Source organism: Thermobia domestica, chromosome 18 (assembly GCF_964235325.1).
Source record: "Thermobia domestica chromosome 18, izTheDome1.hap1.1, whole genome shotgun sequence".
In the NCBI taxonomy this organism is placed as follows: domain Eukaryota; kingdom Metazoa; phylum Arthropoda; class Insecta; order Zygentoma; family Lepismatidae; genus Thermobia; species Thermobia domestica.
The window spans coordinates 133,380,906-133,400,825 of NC_137471.1; the positions used below are offsets into that span (position 1 = coordinate 133,380,906).

Genomic DNA, 19,920 nt, shown 5'->3' on the forward strand with positions numbered 1-19,920 from the left:
TTAATTATTTATGAAAACAACAATTAAATTTAGACACGGGATGATTACGTGATGAATGGGAAACAGTAATTACAAAATTCACACAACATTGGCATTACAGAGCTCCTTCGTGGCTAAGCGGTTAGCGTACGCGCCTTTGGTGTGGGAGACCCGGGTTCCATTCCCGACAGGAGCTGATGTGGGTTTGGATTCCAGGTTAATCAGACGTCCCGTGTCATATAGCCTTGCTGCTGAACGAGATGTTAAACTCAAATTCAACTCAACATTGGCATCACAAAAATACCAGCACGAGCTGTCAACTTTTCATTAGAGAACAAAAAAGCGCACAAATCAACGCCGTCACATTGTAACTTGTATCATCACCATTTGACACGTGATAGCAGAGCTTGACAAAGTATGTTCCAGTGTTGCTCTTTTCTTGGTATGTCCACTCCATTTTACTCCCTGATGTTTTTATTTTTCTTCCCCCTGATCAAGGCTCACGGGAGAGTCGAAAGCTCGGAAGTACAAGTAACATTCAGGAATTACAGAAATCTGTAAGTAAAATGATAATGTATGTTAATACATTATTTTGAAAATACATGTTTTAAAATGAACAATACCTGGAATTTATAATTACCAATAATACTCTGAAAATGCATTCATAAAATAAAATAAAATAAATAAATGACCTCAAAAACAATGCTTCCACCGGCTTTGCAACCTTCTTATATTATTACTTTCTTTGCACCAAACTAGGTTTTAAATTTGAGTGTACTGACCTTAATACTGTACCAGATACGTATTTGTAAAAAGAAAGAAAAAAACAGAACGTACCATGATACCACCATTTGGTCTTCTTAGGATTCTTATTACATGTTTTTACATAGAATGAATTATCTGGAGGCCTTTTCTGAAAGAATAATACAAAATAAATAGGAACAATTGAAACAACCGTATTTAAAATATTATAATTTGATATTTATTTATTGAACAACTTCTCAGAAACAGCATAATTTTGCAATTGTACACAGGGAAATGTTAAACAGAAAATAGAATATAAGTAGCAAGAAGAATAACAACAACAGTGTTAACAAAGAGTGTGAAAGTAATATTATTTGTCCAGCATGCGTTTAATTGAATTGTCAAACAAGGCGTAACTCGAAAAAATATCCACAACAGTTGCTAGATGATTATAGTTGAAATAGTTTGTATTCTGTGTAAAAGAGACCTCTGTATAATTGTCAACTTAGACCAGGCAAGGTGGAATAGGTGGGTATTTCGGGTTTTGCGGGTAGGGACACGTAAGGATAGTTCTTGAAGAAGGGTACCCGATCTTAAGCTTCTATTAACTATTTTATGGAGAAATTTCAGGTCAGAGTTATTTCTATGTACTTCCGGAGTCTGGATATTAAGATGCCGCAAGAGTTCCTCCTTTGGTAATATCCGAAATGCGGGAACACGAAAGCGTACTATAGTAATAAAGAAATTAAGAATCGAATCAAGTCTACAGAAATGTGTAGGTACGACCATGGCCCATATAGGAGAGCAATATTCATCTTGGGCGATGTTGTTAATGATGCCACAGTGTGTAATTCAGTGAATCGGTAAAGGAAGCCTCAACATACTAATAAAAGGAGGAAACAACCGATTTTTTTTTCTACACACCAGATCCTGTATAGCTGCGAATTCTATAACAAACAAAGAGCTGACTGAACCGGAACTCTAACCCGGGACCTTCGGCATACCGTGCCGATGCATTAATCACTACGCCACCTAGTCCACCTCCCAGAACAGCTACTTTACACTCTCACTCTCGAGGTCGGTCCTCTCATCTAGGACCACTACCACTTAGGCATGAGATTTTTAAGCAAAGGCACATTTTGTTTGCTTATACGCATCTCTGTTAAACTTGGTAGGAGCTTCTAACAGTAGTAAGGCTCGAATTTGAAGTTCTATAATGCATATAAGTGCATATTTCAAAGGTTAGAGATATATTAGTACTTAAGAGAATATGCTGAATATGCTCTAAGTTTTTATTTCAGATGTATACTTATAGCATGGAATAAATCCAGTTTTAGTTAGTGTTTTCAATACATTTAATGTCTATATAACAGAACAAGTTTTTGCATGAGAGGGTGGAAGAATGCCTAGATTATGAAGGACCAATAATGTTAGCATCCCATCAGCAGAGCAAATACACATACAAATAGCGTCGTATTTCCCGCCATGCTTCGCGTCGTACAACAATGTGGTATTGCCAGATTGTAGAGGAGGATTACTCTTTCGAACGCACATATTGGTTTACGAATTACATTCACTGTTTCGCCACAATAAAATCAGTCTCATTACTTAATTGTCGGATGGTGTATGCAGTGGGGAATTACTTTTGAAAAATTACATTAATTGAAAAGTACTGGACAAGTTGTTGTGATTATAAACTTAAAAAGATAACATGTTTTTACAAGTTTGAATTCGTATTAAACAATGACTGCAAACCATTACGATTTTTTTGCATATACTGTGGATCTGTTTTTGTGAATCTGTACTCATTTCTGTTTTCAAACTGATAAATAGAGTTCATTTTTTTAAAATTGTACGTCATTACTTTGTTAATTATTGAATAAATAAATCAAGACTAATTTTTTGGTTGTTAAAAATTATTGTTATCATTAAATATATCCATTGCCTATCCAAGCTTCGTCCAGATTAAGCCGGAATCTCTGGTTCTGATCAGAAATGATTTAAACAATAAACAATGATTTAAACATTCCTTTCAATAAAGGACATTGATCTGTATAAAAGTTTTACTTCTTTGACTTTGTGGATCTTTTCATTCATGATGAATATATATATTCTTGCAAGTAACGACTGTCTTATTATTGTGAAATTTGTAATCATACAAAAAAAGAAAATATTTACCTTTTCCTTACAACTGCTGAGCATGGAAACAATACTGAGGCACACTGACTGGACAGAAAGAGCTGGAGACCAATCGTCTGTTAAAATAGACAAGCAGATGTGGCCGTTGCTGTATACATGGGGATGGACTGGAATGTTTGAACCGATAAATGTGACCTATAGAAAAATAAATTAATTAATGACAGTTCTTAAGTAATTATGAAATTATGGTTTTCAGAACTCCTATATTATCATTTGTAAGTGACAGGGAAGGAACTGTTGAGCATTACCTTTATATTATATTATATATGTAAAAGAAGGATCATTTACCTTGATACGCCTTTGTAACTTCTAAATTGATTGATTAAAAAGGCTGGAATTTTATACCATACAAACATCGACATTGTTTGGCATACTCTAATGTCACAAGGTTAACAGTTTTGCCAAGTCAACATGATTTTTGTTTTCCAAATAACCCTATCAGTTTATTACATATTTCAAATCTACATGTACAAGGAAAACATACACGGTACATACTATAATGATTTACTTTTTGCTTTCTCGTTCCAGATGCAATGGACCACTGAAGTTGGGAAGGTAGTCACAGGCACTAGGATCTTCATCTACCAACTGGGAGCGTCACTAGCAACGGGGACGACAGCAGCGCCATGTGCAGTCTATTTCTTGAACCCCTGTGAGTGTTACTAACGGACAATATGGAAAGTGATTATGGAGGACAGCGCCAGACGTCATGGTTCCTGTGGAAAGAGAGTGTGGCCGCTGCTGAAACTCATAGGCGATATGTGGCAGTGTGTATGTGTGTGAAGAACATGCACTGTTGCGGAAAATAGTGTACAACTCGGTAGGTTGGAAAATGGGTAGCACCTCGACGAAAAAGAGCAACAGTTTTGGAAGGAAAGCGACCGTGACAACAGCCTCATCACCGTGGTACAGAGGATCATTCAAGAGAACAAATGCATCACATCGTTTGAAACGGAGGTCGCTATAGGACTAACCAGAAACACTCTGCAGCCCATCGTGCACAACCACTTACAATTAGGGAAGGTCAGTGCAAGGTGGGTTCCAAAATTCTTGTCTACAGAACAAAAACAATGTCGTGTGGAGGAAACTTTTCGAGGTGATCATGATCCCGAAGATTTCATATGTAGGCTTGTGACTGATGATGAGACCAGACTCCATTACTACGAGCCGATGACGAAACAACAATGCGGTGGAATCATTATTACAGGCTACCCCCCAAAAATTCGATCATCATCATCTGCTGGGAAGCGTATGGCTAAAGTGTTCTAGGATACGACAGGCATTATCCTCATCGACTGGCTGAAAAGTGGAACCACAATTAACAGTGCAGCGTAACATGTGGAGACTCTCAGACCATTACGTCGTGCCATTCAAAGGAAGCGAGTAGGAAAATGGGCGAAGGAAGTGCCTCTGCAACATGATAATGCATGTCCACACACAAGCCGGGAAACCAGTTCTGCCATTGATCAACTAGGGTTTGCAGAGGCTCATAGACTTAAACAAGCTGTCGAAACGTGTTTCAGCCTTCAAATAATTGGTTTTAGGAGGGTCATCTGAAGCTGATACATCGCTGACAAAAGAGCATACAAATAAGGGGAGAATATAGTGAAAAGCTGAACGCACCAGTTGCTGTGTAACCTGTATGAATATGTCTGAAAAAATAAAAGTGTAAATCATTATAGTACGCTCCTCGTAATACCACTTGCTCTACAGTTTTGCAAACTAAGGACGCTACAGTAACATTAAAATACAAACAAATTTTGGAAAGTTCTATAACAGTCAGAGGGGGTAATACACATTCAAAGCACCTTAATGTCGAATACTACGGTTATCATATGACGTATTTCGAACAAGTAGTAGAAATAAAGTTATAACAAATAGAAAATTTGATTTTTTTTCAATTATTATTTCGAAGAAATGTTTAGATGAGTATCACATCGAATTACGTACATAGTTTTCCATAAACACAAAGAGCATAATGCTATTTGCAGCGGAGATCTCAAAACCATTCGGGAGATAAAATGGTAATATCTGAAACTCTACTTAAAATGGCCTAATTTGTGGGAACTTGTTTTTTTTTTTTTAAAATTAAAAAAAAAAAAAACATAATTTACTTTGCACCTATAACATTACAATAGTACGTGTTGGCAGCTGAATTACAAGTTCTTGGAATTACATAAAGCTGAGCAGTGTTGCAAACTTTACCATTGTTTATCGTATCTCTAGAACAATTTGAGATATCAAACTACAGTAAACGGCACAATGATCTTCACATCTATTGAAACTCATCTCGGTGGTTTTATCTATGCTATTTTTCGAAATAAAGAGTTTTGAAAAACTTGAAACTTTCAATCCCTTGTAACTTCGTTACTATTCACACGACATCCATCATTTTAATATCATATTAAACACTAAAGTACATACTTAAGATATGCATTGCCTCATCCGTCTCACATTATTACTGCTAGAGGTCCAAGATTTGAATATCAACTACTTTCTTTTCTAATTCAGTTAACTTTTTTTTTCCCTAGGAAAATCTTAACTTTCAGTGAAGTAGCTGTTACTTCAATACTAATCACCCGAGTATCATCATGGTTCATACGTGATTCTCTCGGCTATTTTGTAATCAGGGTTCACTCGGGCTCAGGACTCACTATCTTCAATGGATCTTGTGCTCATTAGCCTCAACTAGGATCACGCTAGCAAGTCCCGGATCGCTAGAAATTGCGCTAGATCGATATCTCGGTCATGAATCTCATTATGGCTCACGCTGAGCTCGCTCTGTGAGAGACACTATACCACATATTGTTCAAATATAAAAATAAATCAATAAATAAATGTCAGTTAACTGTCCCTTTCACTCCTGGTAGTCACAATTATGTACATTAAATCATCTTCCTTGTTAGCTTCAACCCTTTTCAATTCCTACATTTTTAGAGGAAGGTTTTGACTTTCAGTTGAGTAGCTACTGCTTTAGTACTATTCATCCGAGTATCATGGTTCATATGTTAGTCTCTTCAGAATGAAACAAGCTTTTAAATAGTACCATGCATGTATGTACACTCATGTCCAAAATGATTGTCGCATATCTATAATTGTCTTCTTGTAAGAATATAATTTGATAATGATTTTCTACGGTACTTTTAATACTGATACTATGTGTATAATCGGGAAATGTATATTTGTGCTAAATTTCATATTAAAAGAATTATAAATACGAAAATTAGAATGAGTAAAACAAAATGTTGCTAAATGGATAAAAAAAGTTTTATTTTCGTTTTATTGTTCTTATTTATTGCTCTTTTAACATGATATTTGCTACGTACATGTCTTTGCCGATTATACACATACTAACATTATAAGAAATACCAGGCGAATTCATTATCAAATTATATTCCTACAACAACATATTTATAGACATGCGACAATAATTTTGGACATGAGTGTACATGATGTACGAGAGAAGGGAAATTTAGAATAAAACTAAATTTCCCTCCAAATAATCGCTTTTGTTACGTTTTGCGCCCTCTGAAGTGGGCTCACAAGAGAAGTTCGGGGAGAAAGCACTCACCTGCAGAGAAACTAAGCATGGTATTTGAACGACCAATTCATGCTGATTACAAGCTAATAAAATTCTTACACGGTTGAGAACTGTTCGAGAGATTCAACTTGAACGTTTATATGAAAAAATAAGTATATGCGCATTTAAACGCATTAAGTACAACATTATTAGCAACGAATATTGACATATGAATTGAAATCTATCAGAGGTAACAGAAACAACTGTATTGCAATTACTAGCGGGTTTGTTAGTTAAAATCAGTCATTATACTGTTCACAATAATGATAGGTTAGAGATGAAAATTGATCACTGATGTTCTGTTCTATGAAGGAATGACAGAGGCAAAAGTCTTCCTTGCACCATGATCATTTTATATATGCAATTGCGTTGCATCCGTCAAGAGAACAGTTCGCATAACCAAAGCGAAAAGCAAATTCGACAAGTGATTCAAAAGGTATATAATTTGTTCGGTAACCTGTCTTGTGGAACGCAAACTGAAACAATCCAATGTATTGTGGTGATCGGAACTGATTCATTAGCATGGACACGAACTTAATTTGATTGTTTCGTTAGTACATCATAACGTCCGGATGAAGTTTTATACTATGTACAAATCCCTGCCATAATCTTTGATTGGTCGGAATCCAAACACATTACATGGTTGTACAAATCGTGTGCAGTTCTTTGGTATATTCTCAACCCTTACGTCTTTGCTATTCGTCATTCAACTTGCAATAGACAATTTATCTGTGAATGGACCCCAATGATCAAGCAATTGCAAGTTTAAACATCAGGTCGCTAGGAGGCGCCAATCGTGCATTTAACGTTGAACCTCTCGAAAAGTTCTCAACCGTACAGGAATGTTATTAGCTGGTTGTAATCAGCAAGAATTGGTCTTTCAAATGGCATGCTTAGTTTCTCTGCAGGCGAGTGCTATCTCCTGAACTTCCCTTGTCAGACTATCTTCAATGGGGGCTTGTGTTCACTAGTCTCAACTAGGCTCACGCTAGTGAGTCCGGGATCGCTATTCTCAATGAGACTTGCCTAGATCGATACCTCACTCATAAATCTCAGAGTTCACGCTCATAAATATCGTTCTGTGTGAGAGACTATACGACATGTTGTTAAAACGAAAAAAAAAAAACAAAAAAAAAAACAACAGTTTGTCCCTTTCACCCCTGGTAGTCACAATTATCTACATTTAAATATTTTCCTTGTTAGCTTTAACCCTTTTAAATTCCTACATTTTTAAAGGAAAGTTTTGACTTTTAGTTGAGTAGCTACTGCTTTAGTACTATTCATCCGAGTATCATGGTTCATATGTTAGTCTCTTCAGAATGGAACAAGTTTTCAAATGGTACCATGCATGTATATGCATGATGTACGAAAGAAGGGTAAAATTGAAAAATTTACCTCCAAAAGTCACTTTTGTTAAGTTTTGCGCCTTAGGTATCCGAACATAATTCACCTTGAAAAATACTATCATCCATGTGTAATACTTGTGGTAAGTTTAACTGCAAGATCTAGAATACATACGAAAGAAAAATATATTTCTCAATCCTATTTGACTATAAAATTAGATACTATCGGGGAATCTAACCCAATAACAGCACTCTTCTTCTTGTAATAAACCTCGCATTACACTCAAATTACACCACTTAATTACCATTCGCTTATAAAAATGCAACATATCCATATAAATAGCAGCTAAAACAACACTCACTTCCCTTGTCTGTCATAGATCTAAATCATATAAAGCTTCTGGATGTAAAGAGGGGAAGAGAAGAGGGAGGAAAATGCTATGATGTTCATTTCTTAACATATACTCAAGGGCTCTGGACCTAAAGTACCGACAAACAATACTAGTAAACTTTCTTTTCCTTCTACTTTTGTTAAGCTATGACAGAAATATTTCTACGCTACTCCAAAATACGTGGCTTCATTTCAAGCCCAAACCTGAAAGGATGTCATCACCTTACGTCGAAGGCACAAAGCAAAAAATGCATTTTATTACAACGTGACATACCCTCTGGGTATAAGACAAGCAAAAGTCACTAACGTTGCCGTTTTCGAGTTTAAAGTCCCTTTCAGCAGCGAGGCTATATGAGACGGAACCTACTGATTAACGTGGAATCCGAACCACATGAACTCCCGCTGGGAATCGAACCCAGGTCTCCCACGCCAAAGGCGCGTAGTCACTAACGTGACATACCCTACCCTCTGGACATAAGACAAACAAAAGTCACTTCGAAGCAAGCATATTGGTTCTAGAGGATAATTTATGTGCGTGACAGCGTTTGTGCCAAAAGGGTTAATGAAACCGCTTTCATTCACTTTGGCTCCTGATCCTCAGTCAGAACGGCTTAGCTTTTGAACCCTGACTGTAATAGGGTATTTTATTCTTATTCTGTATTATATTGTAAAACTTTGTCCCATATAGTTATAGGTAAAGCGTTAATAAAAAGAGTGTCCGGAATCGATTCTCACTACCGGCTTTCACTATAAAAGTATTTTTCCAAAATACTGTGCAAATAATCTCTCTAGTATCCAATAGTATATAAAGTTAGTTATGGGTAGTCTTTGACCGTAAGGTCGCAGACAGGATCTCTACAGGGCCCCGTAACAGGCTAAGCACAGGGGAGATACGGAACCAATGCTCCGTGGCAAGCAAAGGTGGGTTAATTGGCCAACAGAACCTCGTAGCGGGCTAAGCGGCTGAGGTTAGGATTCCCAGACAGAGCCCCGTAGCAGACTAAGCCAGGAGATAGGATAGGCGTAGTCCCGTAGCAGACTAGAGGCCTGGGGTTAGGTTACTCCTAAAATCCCGTAGCAGACTATAGGAGGGTCACCAGAAAACTGGTACTGAATTGCCTTTGTCCATCCAATTTATAGGGCTCCTTGGGTGGCGGCGACGCTGCTGCTCCGTGGGAGGGGCTAGAAGCCGTCATCTGCAAGTGATTGTAGATCCATCTGATGTGAAATCCTCTTACCAAACCACGTGGTGGTGTTTGTAAACACTGGGGTGTGGAATTGTTTATACACTACATCACGTGGGACATTACAATATAGAATGATCCACCTTTTTATTAATCTACAAAATTTTCTACTTCCTCCTTTCTTAAAGTCAAAATACAAGCGAATGTCAAGTGCAAAATATGTCCCACGAAACGTGGATAAGTCTTCACGAATTCCCTTTATGCGACAAGGGAATTCCATAGCTTCTTTCCAAATATGTACAATAGATCGTGAATGCTTAAGTGTATTTTAAGTAGGAATATGGCTTTAAATGTTTGTACAAATGTTAAGAAATCCAATTTTATCGAATAAAACCTATTTTTGCCCAATAAAATCCTTTGGTTGGGCTTTTTAAAAATGTGGTTTTCACAACCCTGGTATAGAGACGCATACCATAAAACATGGAGTGAGACGCCGTTGCGGCTCCCGCCAGTTCTCAAATACATACACTGTTCTTAATTGTAAACTTCTCGTTTTAAACACTACCAATGTGCTCCAATTTACATGGATATAGATCGACCAGTTTGATTTCATATCATCATCGTAAGTATTCTGCCATTATTCGCAAGTCACTTGCTGCAACTGAGAAGCTTCCATGTTCCACGGTCTTTCGCTAATCCCTTCGTCTTCAGACTTCATGGTGTGTTCTAAAAATGGCGCCCACGGACCACAGAGCATTAAAGCCAAAACAAAGCAATATATATATATATATATATATATATATATATATATATATATATATATATATATATATATATATATATATATATATATATGTATACATTTCGAATCCACGTCTGGAGACAAATTGCACTATATGGCAACGTCGCAAATAAAGAAGCATAGTTTAGATCTACCAATCTATCAAATAGTTATAACGATTCTTTCCAGATGACAACTAAATTCGAGATTGATTGACACTAGCATCACATATTAGTGTAGCAATCGATTCAACTGCTTGTTATATTCGTAGAGTAATGTTAATGGCTCCAAATTAATCTGCGACGTTGCCACATTGTGAAATTTTGATTCCCCATAGCGGCTGAAGGAGGCCCCGGAGGGCATTTCATTATATAACATTTTCGCTTTATTTTGTATTTTGACCTTTAGAAGAGTGATCTGTGGCCCGTGGGCGCCATTTTTAGAACACCCGATATATATATATATATATATATATATATATATATATATATATATATATATATATATATATATATATATATATTGCTGTTAATTCGCTCTATCTTTGCCTTCTCTTTGTAGATTAAAGATTGCCGAACTGGTTTCTGTCACATTATTTGGTATATATATACTGAAGTGGTTTACGTCTCTTAATTTCACCCTCTCGTTATATTTGCCTCACTTACATGGTAATATGCTGGGATCTTCCCCTCACTACTTGAATGGAAGTTTTTTGGATTTGACTTTAGTGTGCTCCCCCACCCTCTTTTACGCAGGACAGTATTTCCACCCCCTACCGTTAACTTTAGATCCGCTACAATATTTTCTATTTCAATAGTTAAAAATTATATTCATATTTATGTTACCTTCGAACTAGTGTACAGTATAGTGTAATCTTAAAAATAACACAAAAATTGCCACTAGACATACTTCAAACCACCAATGAATATGAATACCAATGAAATTATTTTCAACTACTAATAAACAAAGGTGAAGTACTTACTTCGGGTGAATCGAATGGATATTTTGAGCTAAACTTGAACTGAAGTTGAAATTTTTCACCTTCATACAACGTTCCTGGAGCTCCTTCCATGTGAATGATCCATCTGAAATTTAACATTACACAATTCAGACAATCACAATAGAAAAAACTGCATTTGGCAAATTCAATTAATAGTTGAGAAACAGTAAACTGATTTTAATAAGTACTTTTGTAAATAATTCTGACCACACGGGTATCTCCGTTTGGGTTAAAAGAGATGGATGATTAATGAAAGGATGATTAAATTTGTGCTCCCTCATCGGGAATCGAACCCAGAACTACGTCACTAGCCACGTTAGCCACTAGAACAGCCAAGAGGCTCAAATCTTTCTATCAATGTGATAATAAGCACATTGAGATGACTAAGAGGAACATTAATACCAAAATTAAGGAGCGTTTTAGAGATGATAAGAATAAAGACTTATTGTTTGTAATAATAATAATAATAATAATAATAATAATAATAATAAAGGAAAATTGGTCTAGTGAAGTAAGTATACCAGTCCCCCAATAACTATTCATAGCATTAATTTTGAAATGTAAAATTGTAACAAATTATATTACAGTAATTTCGTACTAAAGCACAATAACACACTCAGCAACGCTATATAATAATATATAAACAAACACAATCACGTAACAGTTTCAACACAATAACTGTGATTTCACCAGACTTCTACTCTTCCTCTTTCTTTGTGGATTTTTGGAAATCCTTTCATCCTGTTTAACTTTTGTTTTCTCTCACTGACCTCCTGAACTCTTTTTTTCTTGCAGTCCTCTATAATCTTTTTCCTTATACCTTCTTCTTAGTGTGATGAAGACACAGTTATTGTGTTGAAACTGTTACGTGATTGTGTTTGTTTATATATTATCACATAGCCTTGCTCAGTGTGTTATTGTGTTTTAGTACAATATAGAAACAAGGCGTGATAGAATAATAATTTCGTACTTAAAGAAAAATGACATGCTGCTTTGGGCTTTTTGAAACTGATACTGGAACTTGGCTCAAGTTTCTCTGTGCATATCTTGTTTCTTCTTCTAAGCATTGATCATGTCATTATGGATGGCTTCCAGTTACCCGAATAAGCTTTTCAATTTAGAGTTTTCATTAATTTCGGTTCACTTCAAGTAAAGTAAAGTAAAAAGTAAAGTAAAGTAAAGTAAAGTTAAAAAAAAAAAAAAAAGCTTCCATTTTAGAAAAAGGAAAGGAACTTAAAATGCTAACCGCATTAACTCGCTGTATGGCTAAACTGATACGCTGAAATAAAAATTGTTCACTTCTCGGACCTTCCGTCTTGAGACAATTTCGACTCCATTTCCTTTAGGAATTCCCTAGCTTCCTGGCTGAAAGCTATCATTGTTTCACTAGCAAAGGCGATGCACATATGATTTTCTAGTGTGGAATATTTCGTGTGTTTTTGCTGTCTCTGGCTTGTCACATGTTCATCCACAGTATTAAGCAAATTAAAATTATCCAGCAAGCAAAGAAGTTAAAATTATCCAGTTAACAACTTCTTCTATCAACGTGTATTAATCTTATTATATTAGGAAGAAGCCAGAAGTCAATCTGGATGGAGGTAACTTGGATAAGGACTGGAGCAGTATCATCAACAGTTTTACTAAAGAATTTAAGTACAGCATGTTCCGATCAAATCTCCCAAATTACAATTAATAACTAAATAAAATACGATGAATTCTGCAATAATTGTAACACCAAATAAAAGGTCAGATCTATCATGACTTGAAGTTTTCCGTTTGCTTACTACTACGCAGTGTCACGTTCGGATAAATAAAGATTATGACTATCAAAGTATTGCGAGCGATGATAATGTTTAAAAACAAATGTAAGCAAAAGGCTAGTACTGCAGAAAACAAAGTATTCTTCTGATTAGCGCTTTCGGAAGACCCTGCTTCCATTTTCAGCCTGGAACCAATTCGAAGAGGATTTAAAACACGGAGGAGGAGTACGGATAGGTTAGAAGGAATTAAATATGTGAAGCATAAGTGTTCTGTCGAAAATGAACACACGCAAATAGTCGCTCACTCGTCACTGTTCACTGTTGTTCACTGCTTTTCCTCCTACCTTGCAGACCGTGGAAATATAAAAAAGATTTCTCCAAATCACACTTATGTCTCCTTTATCTAAATTGAATGTAGGATTCTTTTTATGAATGTAATAGGGTTCTTTAATTATTTCGTTCAGTTGTTGTTTTTGCTTTCTTTATCAGACATGAATTAGCAATGTTATGGTTATTGCCTTTAAGATGCGCTGCCAATCCGGATAACTGTTGTAAACTACGATATTTCGATGTGCGAAGTGCTCAGCTATTATGGTACAAATAACCAGATAAGTAATTTTAACCCGATAAATTTCAGTGTGAAAGAATATATATAGGTTAAACAAAAAGGAATATTTGTTGGTTCTAGGCTGAAAATGGTACCAGGGTCTTCGGAAAGTGCTACTTAAAAGTATACTTTGTTTTCTGTGGTGAGTACTAGCCTTTTGCTTCCATTTCTTTAAAAATTATGACTGTTCAACAACACACACGGAATGATATGGTATGCTGGGACAAAATCTGCGATTGCAACGCAACGAAATTTCAAACGAGTGTACGGAGGAGTTGTACCTGATATTAAATCAATTAAGTCGAGGTTCAGTAAGTTCCTAACAACCGACAATAACAGGGGACATGTTGAAGAGAACATGGCACGAAGTTGAATATAGATTGGATATTGTTCGTGCTACCAATGTAGATCGTATGGAGGTGTATCAGTGTGTGGAAAGTAATATTTGTGAGTTTTCCGTGAATTCTCTGAAATTTCATTGCCTTATCACCCATACTTTCTTTTCTATGATTAAGTGAAATTAGGGAGATTTGAATGGAACACAATGTATATCAGCCTTTGATATGTATAAGTAAATAAATGTTCAAAGGTGTACTCTTACGAGCAACTAACTTGTCTTTGGGAAGAATGAAGAATATTCACTCGTTTATACTCCATCAGTGCTTACTGGATGGTGAATGATTTTTTAAGTTTTATCTGTATAATTTAATGTGTTCATGTTTCGAGACAATTAGGTAGTTGAATGTTTTCTAGTAAGTAAATTTTCGTCGTTGGCTTAGATGTTATAATTTACTGTACACTTGTATGAATTAATACGGTTGAGAGTTCTCGGAATTAGGTTTTCAACGTACATCGTGACCAAGAAAGAAGTTCCTGAAATTCTCTCACCGTGATTAAATGAAAAGCCACAACAAAGTTAGCTGTACACTTAATCTTACAATAATTACTTTACAGTAGTGGTTATATTAGCGATTATTAGTAATTCCCAGGAATCAGTATCGAAACATCCCTGCCATACCGTCATGCCACTTGCATGAATTTAGAAGCTTCCACGCACTACGATCTTCATCAGTTTCTTAGTGTTGACAAACTCTCTCCTAAATATTGTTCACCAACTGTAATCATTATCTTCTCTCTGTTTCACCTTGTGCTATATCTTTATTTATTTATTTATTTATTTATTGGAAGGTGCATTAAGGCTTTACACCTAGTTACAGTGTTCTAGCTCATTACATGTATTACGAGCTTGTGAATTGGATGATATTTTTCTTAATAATAAGTGAAAATCCGGATCAGCAACTTACTACGACAGCAACTTATTCTGGTAATGGAAACACTACGTGTTTTGAAAAGCAAAGCTCTGCTGATAAGAAAAACAAGGACACAGAAGCAGAACGGAAAAGTAAAAACAAAAGGCGGTGCACTCAATAATAAAGCAGAAAGTGGGAAGACATCCTCACTAAGATGGGAAAGGGTTAGCATTTGACGGTTCACGTTTTGTGTCACATGTCAGTTGAAATCCCTCTGCGAAGAGACTCCTTATAAAGGTCCATGAGATTGATTTCGAGCTCTCATGTTAGTACTAAACAGAATCAATAGGGCACGGATGAAGTGTCTAATAATTTGTAAGTAGGATTACAATTTGTCTTCTTTGTATTTTCATGTACGGATTTCCGTATGCAGCATAGTGCTTACGTTCAAAGTTTGTATGGCTACCGCGGTTCAGTGTGGGTTCTATTAATTTAAGATTGTTATGATTAAAAGTTCCTTCTTATAGTGGGTCACCCTCAATGTAACTGACTGTTCTCTGTAAGAAACAAAATGTCATTCCAAACCCTGGACTTGCCTATTAGTCATTTCCATAATTACTGTCACTACAAATGAAGGGTAAGGGGAAAAAACAAGGAATGTCGCAAAACTGCATTTTCGAGAAAACGGCGTTTTAATATTGAAAACTGTGTACACAGAATAGGGTTATGAAATCTTTTGCCACTTTTTACATGAACATTTCTACATCTACGCATGCATGGCATATACAGTCAAATAGTACCAAGAGTCAGCAACAGATAGGACAAAGCACCCGAAAAAGCACATACATGGACATTCCTTGTTTTTTCCCCGTACCCTTCAAATGAGACTCATACAGTTAAAGTAACAGCTGAAATAACAGATTTATTAGTAGTTATTACTACATCTGTTAAGAATTAATTGTTATACATGCACCCGTGTAGTACATCTAATTACATTATTAATAATTATCTTTTCAAACCTCTTTGTTGTGTCAAATATATCAAGAGTCGAATTACATTTTACAATACTGTTGAAAAAAGCACGAACTCACCATATTAGAGAATGCTGAAGGCAACTGATTTTAAAAAAGCTACCTTCGATGACAATATGTTAATTCTAATCTCATTAAGGAGTTCTGGACTATCGAGTTCATTGCATAACAATTTATAAATAAATACAGCGTTATTACTTGTTCTGGGGTTTTAATTGTGGCATTTTATAGCTAATTAATGAACTGGTATAGAGTTAAAAACGTTTTTTTTTTTTTGGATATAATGTGTTTGTATATGAAATATCTGAAAAACCTTATTCCGTATTCGTTCAATTTGCTCACACTGCTTATGACTGTGCGGATTCTATACTTAATGCATATTGTATTTTTATCCTGACATATGTAAAACACATTTTCAACGCATGAATTGTTTTCAAATCACTTCCTAGCCTATTTATATATAAAAAAAAATCTACTGTTCTATAGCATTCTTTCGCTATTTGATCACCGTCGTGATTCGCGTTGATTGATTTGATCAATGTCGCGAAATTAGTGTTTACAATAGTCAAAACGTGAATGTGGACAACGATACTAGATCAACAAATCAAAGATATATTAACATTCCACATATAAAACGTAAAATACAGAGAGAATGATCAAGTGTACTCAAACATCGACATTAAGCCTACGTAATACTCTATACGAATTGTTCTTTAAAAGAAAGCAAAAACTGCAACAAAACATGTGAAGGTAAGGATTCGGTGACGTTCCCAAAGAGGAAAGAAATATTCAATTACAGTTACAAACACAGATGCACAAGTAAGTCACTTCTGTTATGAATATATGACCTATAGCTTCTGTAAGTACAGCCTTGTATTCTAACAGTGACGTTCATAAATTAAAAATTTAACATTCAAGAATAGATCTCTAGAGTGGGGACTATTACGCTAAAAATTAACAGTTTTTCGGATGAACTGCGTTCTTCAAATATTTCAGAAAAATCTTCATCGAAACGCGTTGAATACGGAGAAAGAAGCAATGAGATGTAATGTTACTAGGGAAAGCTCAAGAGAGGGCCGAAATTCTATAAAGAATATTTTATTATCTCTCTCTTTCTCTCTCTCTCTCTCTCTCTCTCTCTCTCTCTCTCTCTCTATATATATATATATATATATATATATATATATATATATATATATATATATATAGAGTGTAGCCCAAAAGTAGGTATACAATCCCACACTGATTGAATTATGGCATTTTATATCATTTACTTATTTTTATCCATACACGTTAACTTAATTTCTTCATTATTTGTTCTTAATTTATTTTCACTTATACCTTAAGCTCGGAAAAAATCGAAACAAAATAAATTCATTAACTTAATCAAATAAAACGTCATACTTGATCGATGTAGGTCTGTATACCTACTTTTGGGTCCCTCTCCGTTCCTCTATATTATATATATATATATATATATATATATATATATATATATATATATATATATATAATTTTAGGTGAGTACTTGTTTAATTATTAAAAACCTTAAACGACTTTATTGTGCCTTGCACCAATAACAGCGTCCCTATCAAACTGAAGATATTTTGTTTAGAAAGTTCCAAATATAACATCTGAACAAACAAACAAACAAAAAAAGAAAAAACTCCTAAACGATTACAACACAATGGCTATTGATGGAAAACTCGGATGATACTTTCTCAATATCTGAAATAAACTGAACTATGAACTTAAGTTAATAGCAATAACCACATTTCAGTTAATGTCAACGTTCTCAATGAAAAAAATTAAAATTAACCTTTTTAAGAATCATGATTAATTGATAAAAAAATGACTAAGGAACTAAAGATTCTGTATTCGTTCAATTAACTGAAATGTGGTTATAGCTATTGTTGTTGGTAAGCCCTCTTCCAGCAATTTTAGGCTTACTTTAAGTCCGCAAGAATAATACTTTTTTTAGGCTCAATGTTTCAGGTTGGAACCAACGAACATACAAGACAGGCAAAATGATGACTAATTACATATTAAAAAATACTGGAAAATTAGTTAATCACAAACTATTCACTGAGCAAAACAATATATTCACATAACAAAAAACTTGTCACACGTATGCAGTTTTTATTATTATTATTATTATTATTATTATTATTATTATTATTATTATTTAAGTGAATATATTGTTTTGCTCAGCAAATAGTTTGTTTGTAGAAAATAAGATGTACCATCAACAATAGCCTGGATCTCAAAATTGATTATCTACTCGTCGGTTAATGATCTCGATCTTTTTAGTTTAGCGTCCCTTTCAGCAGCAAGGCTATATGAGACGTGGACCTACTGATTAACGTGGAATCCGAACCACATCGTCGGTTAATGCTAACCAATTAAAATTTGCGTCCATAGATAGGTAGTAAGTATAATTCCATAGGAATGTATAATCCCATTCCATACATGTAACTTGTAATTACTACACTCCCATTTTAAAAACATCTCAAAGCATACTGTACATTGTATTTAAAAAAAAAAAAAAAAAATCCGGCGGATCACTACGAAGGAACACTCATAATGTGTTTGACATAAACTCTTTAACAATGAACAACCACGTAAATACTCTTCAGTAAAGTGGAAAACATTCCATTATATTTGTTCCGAGAAATTTTCCGATCTTAATTAAAGATGCCTGAATAGGAATCGCTATGTACGTAAAATGTTTTCCACAATTTTGCATACGATTACGTCACTCACGTCCAAGAATTCTGTGGCGTGTGTTAAGTTCGAAAAAAAAAAAAAAGAAAAGAAAAGAAAATGACAGATTTATTTCATGTTCTAATTTTTCTAAACCACTATTTCTTTCTTTCTTTCTTTTTCTTTTTTTTTTAATTTTCCGGAAACAACGTTTCATTTTACACAATACAAACAATTCTATGCTATTTTTACTAGCAGACAATATATATTAGTACAAAAGTTAGAAAGGAATTTTCAAAACTGGAAAGTTTCCATCAACATAGTCACACAAATAAATAAATAAAATAAATAAAAGTTCTGTGTAGCCAGGGTTTGCCCAGATGGGCCCAGCCCGAAAAAACCCACCGGGTTTTTTCGGGTTGGACCCACCTGAAAAAACCCATCTTAAAACCCACCTGGGATTTTTTTAACTTTCTTGCTAGTGTATTATTGGTAGAACTAAGGTGATCACATTGAAAGTTATTATTATCAGATTTTAAACTTTCTTTGGGCGAATTATATGCTTTCATGTTAAGATGTTAAGATAGACAACAATATTCAACATAAGACCTTTATAAAGCTCTAAATGCACTGAATAAATAAATAAATTAATTAATTAATTAATTAAAAACCTCACCTTAGCTTGAGATTATTGTAGAACAAATTAATGTGCGGATTATGCTTATAGCCTATTTGAAGTAAAGTAAGCGATTGTATATTTTAGAAAATACTTTCCGTGAATAGTGTGTTACCTGACTCGGCGTCGCCGAGGGACGTTATCCCTCATACGTTGACGGTTTTAAGGTCATAGGTGCCGGTACTAATAGTAAATATGTAAATACATTAGTAAAACTATTAGTATTATTTCTAACCTTTGATGGTAACAAAAGTATTCAGTAAAATTTGGTTTTCCAACAACAGTTCAGTTCAGTCATTTGTTGCTAGCCTTCAAATAAGCATTCTGTAGAATCAACACTAGCAATAACGTAAAAATTCTTGTCAAAATTAAGAAGCTTAATGCTCGGAGCTCCGAAGACTACGTAACGCTTACTATTTCAAGTGCTGCATTCAAACTTCAGTATTAATGGAAGTTTCGATGTACAGTAAAGCAAGCTGCATTTTCAGGGGAAACCCGTCGTGAGAGAAGTGTACGGGAAATTCCCGCAATTGAACCCACAAAGAATCGAAAGTGAATACTTCAACAATAAATCTATTTATTTTACGCTGGAGGATATTTCATTCCATTTTAGACATTTTGAAACATTTACTTTATAAAATATGAATTATAGGCCCATCTTTGTTAATTGTTTTAAATTAATGTTCGGAAAA

The 19,920-nt window shown here is 34.9% G+C and overlaps 1 protein-coding gene across 6 annotated transcripts in view; it reads right to left on the minus strand.

The window, feature by feature from the left end:
- Positions 1 to 19,920, minus strand: part of LOC145675520 (ubiquitin-conjugating enzyme E2 W) — a 146,237-nt gene that overhangs the window by 15,361 nt on the left and 110,956 nt on the right. For all 6 annotated transcript variants that reach the window (XM_081745995.1, XM_081745996.1, XM_081745993.1 and 3 more), the window contains 3 exons: positions 11,184 to 11,286; positions 2,902 to 3,057; positions 817 to 892 (listed from right to left, as the gene is read on the minus strand). In XM_081745995.1, the coding sequence (XP_081602121.1) occupies positions 817 to 892; positions 2,902 to 3,057; positions 11,184 to 11,286 (335 nt within the window). The remainder of the gene's footprint in view (positions 1 to 816; positions 893 to 2,901; positions 3,058 to 11,183; positions 11,287 to 19,920) is intronic.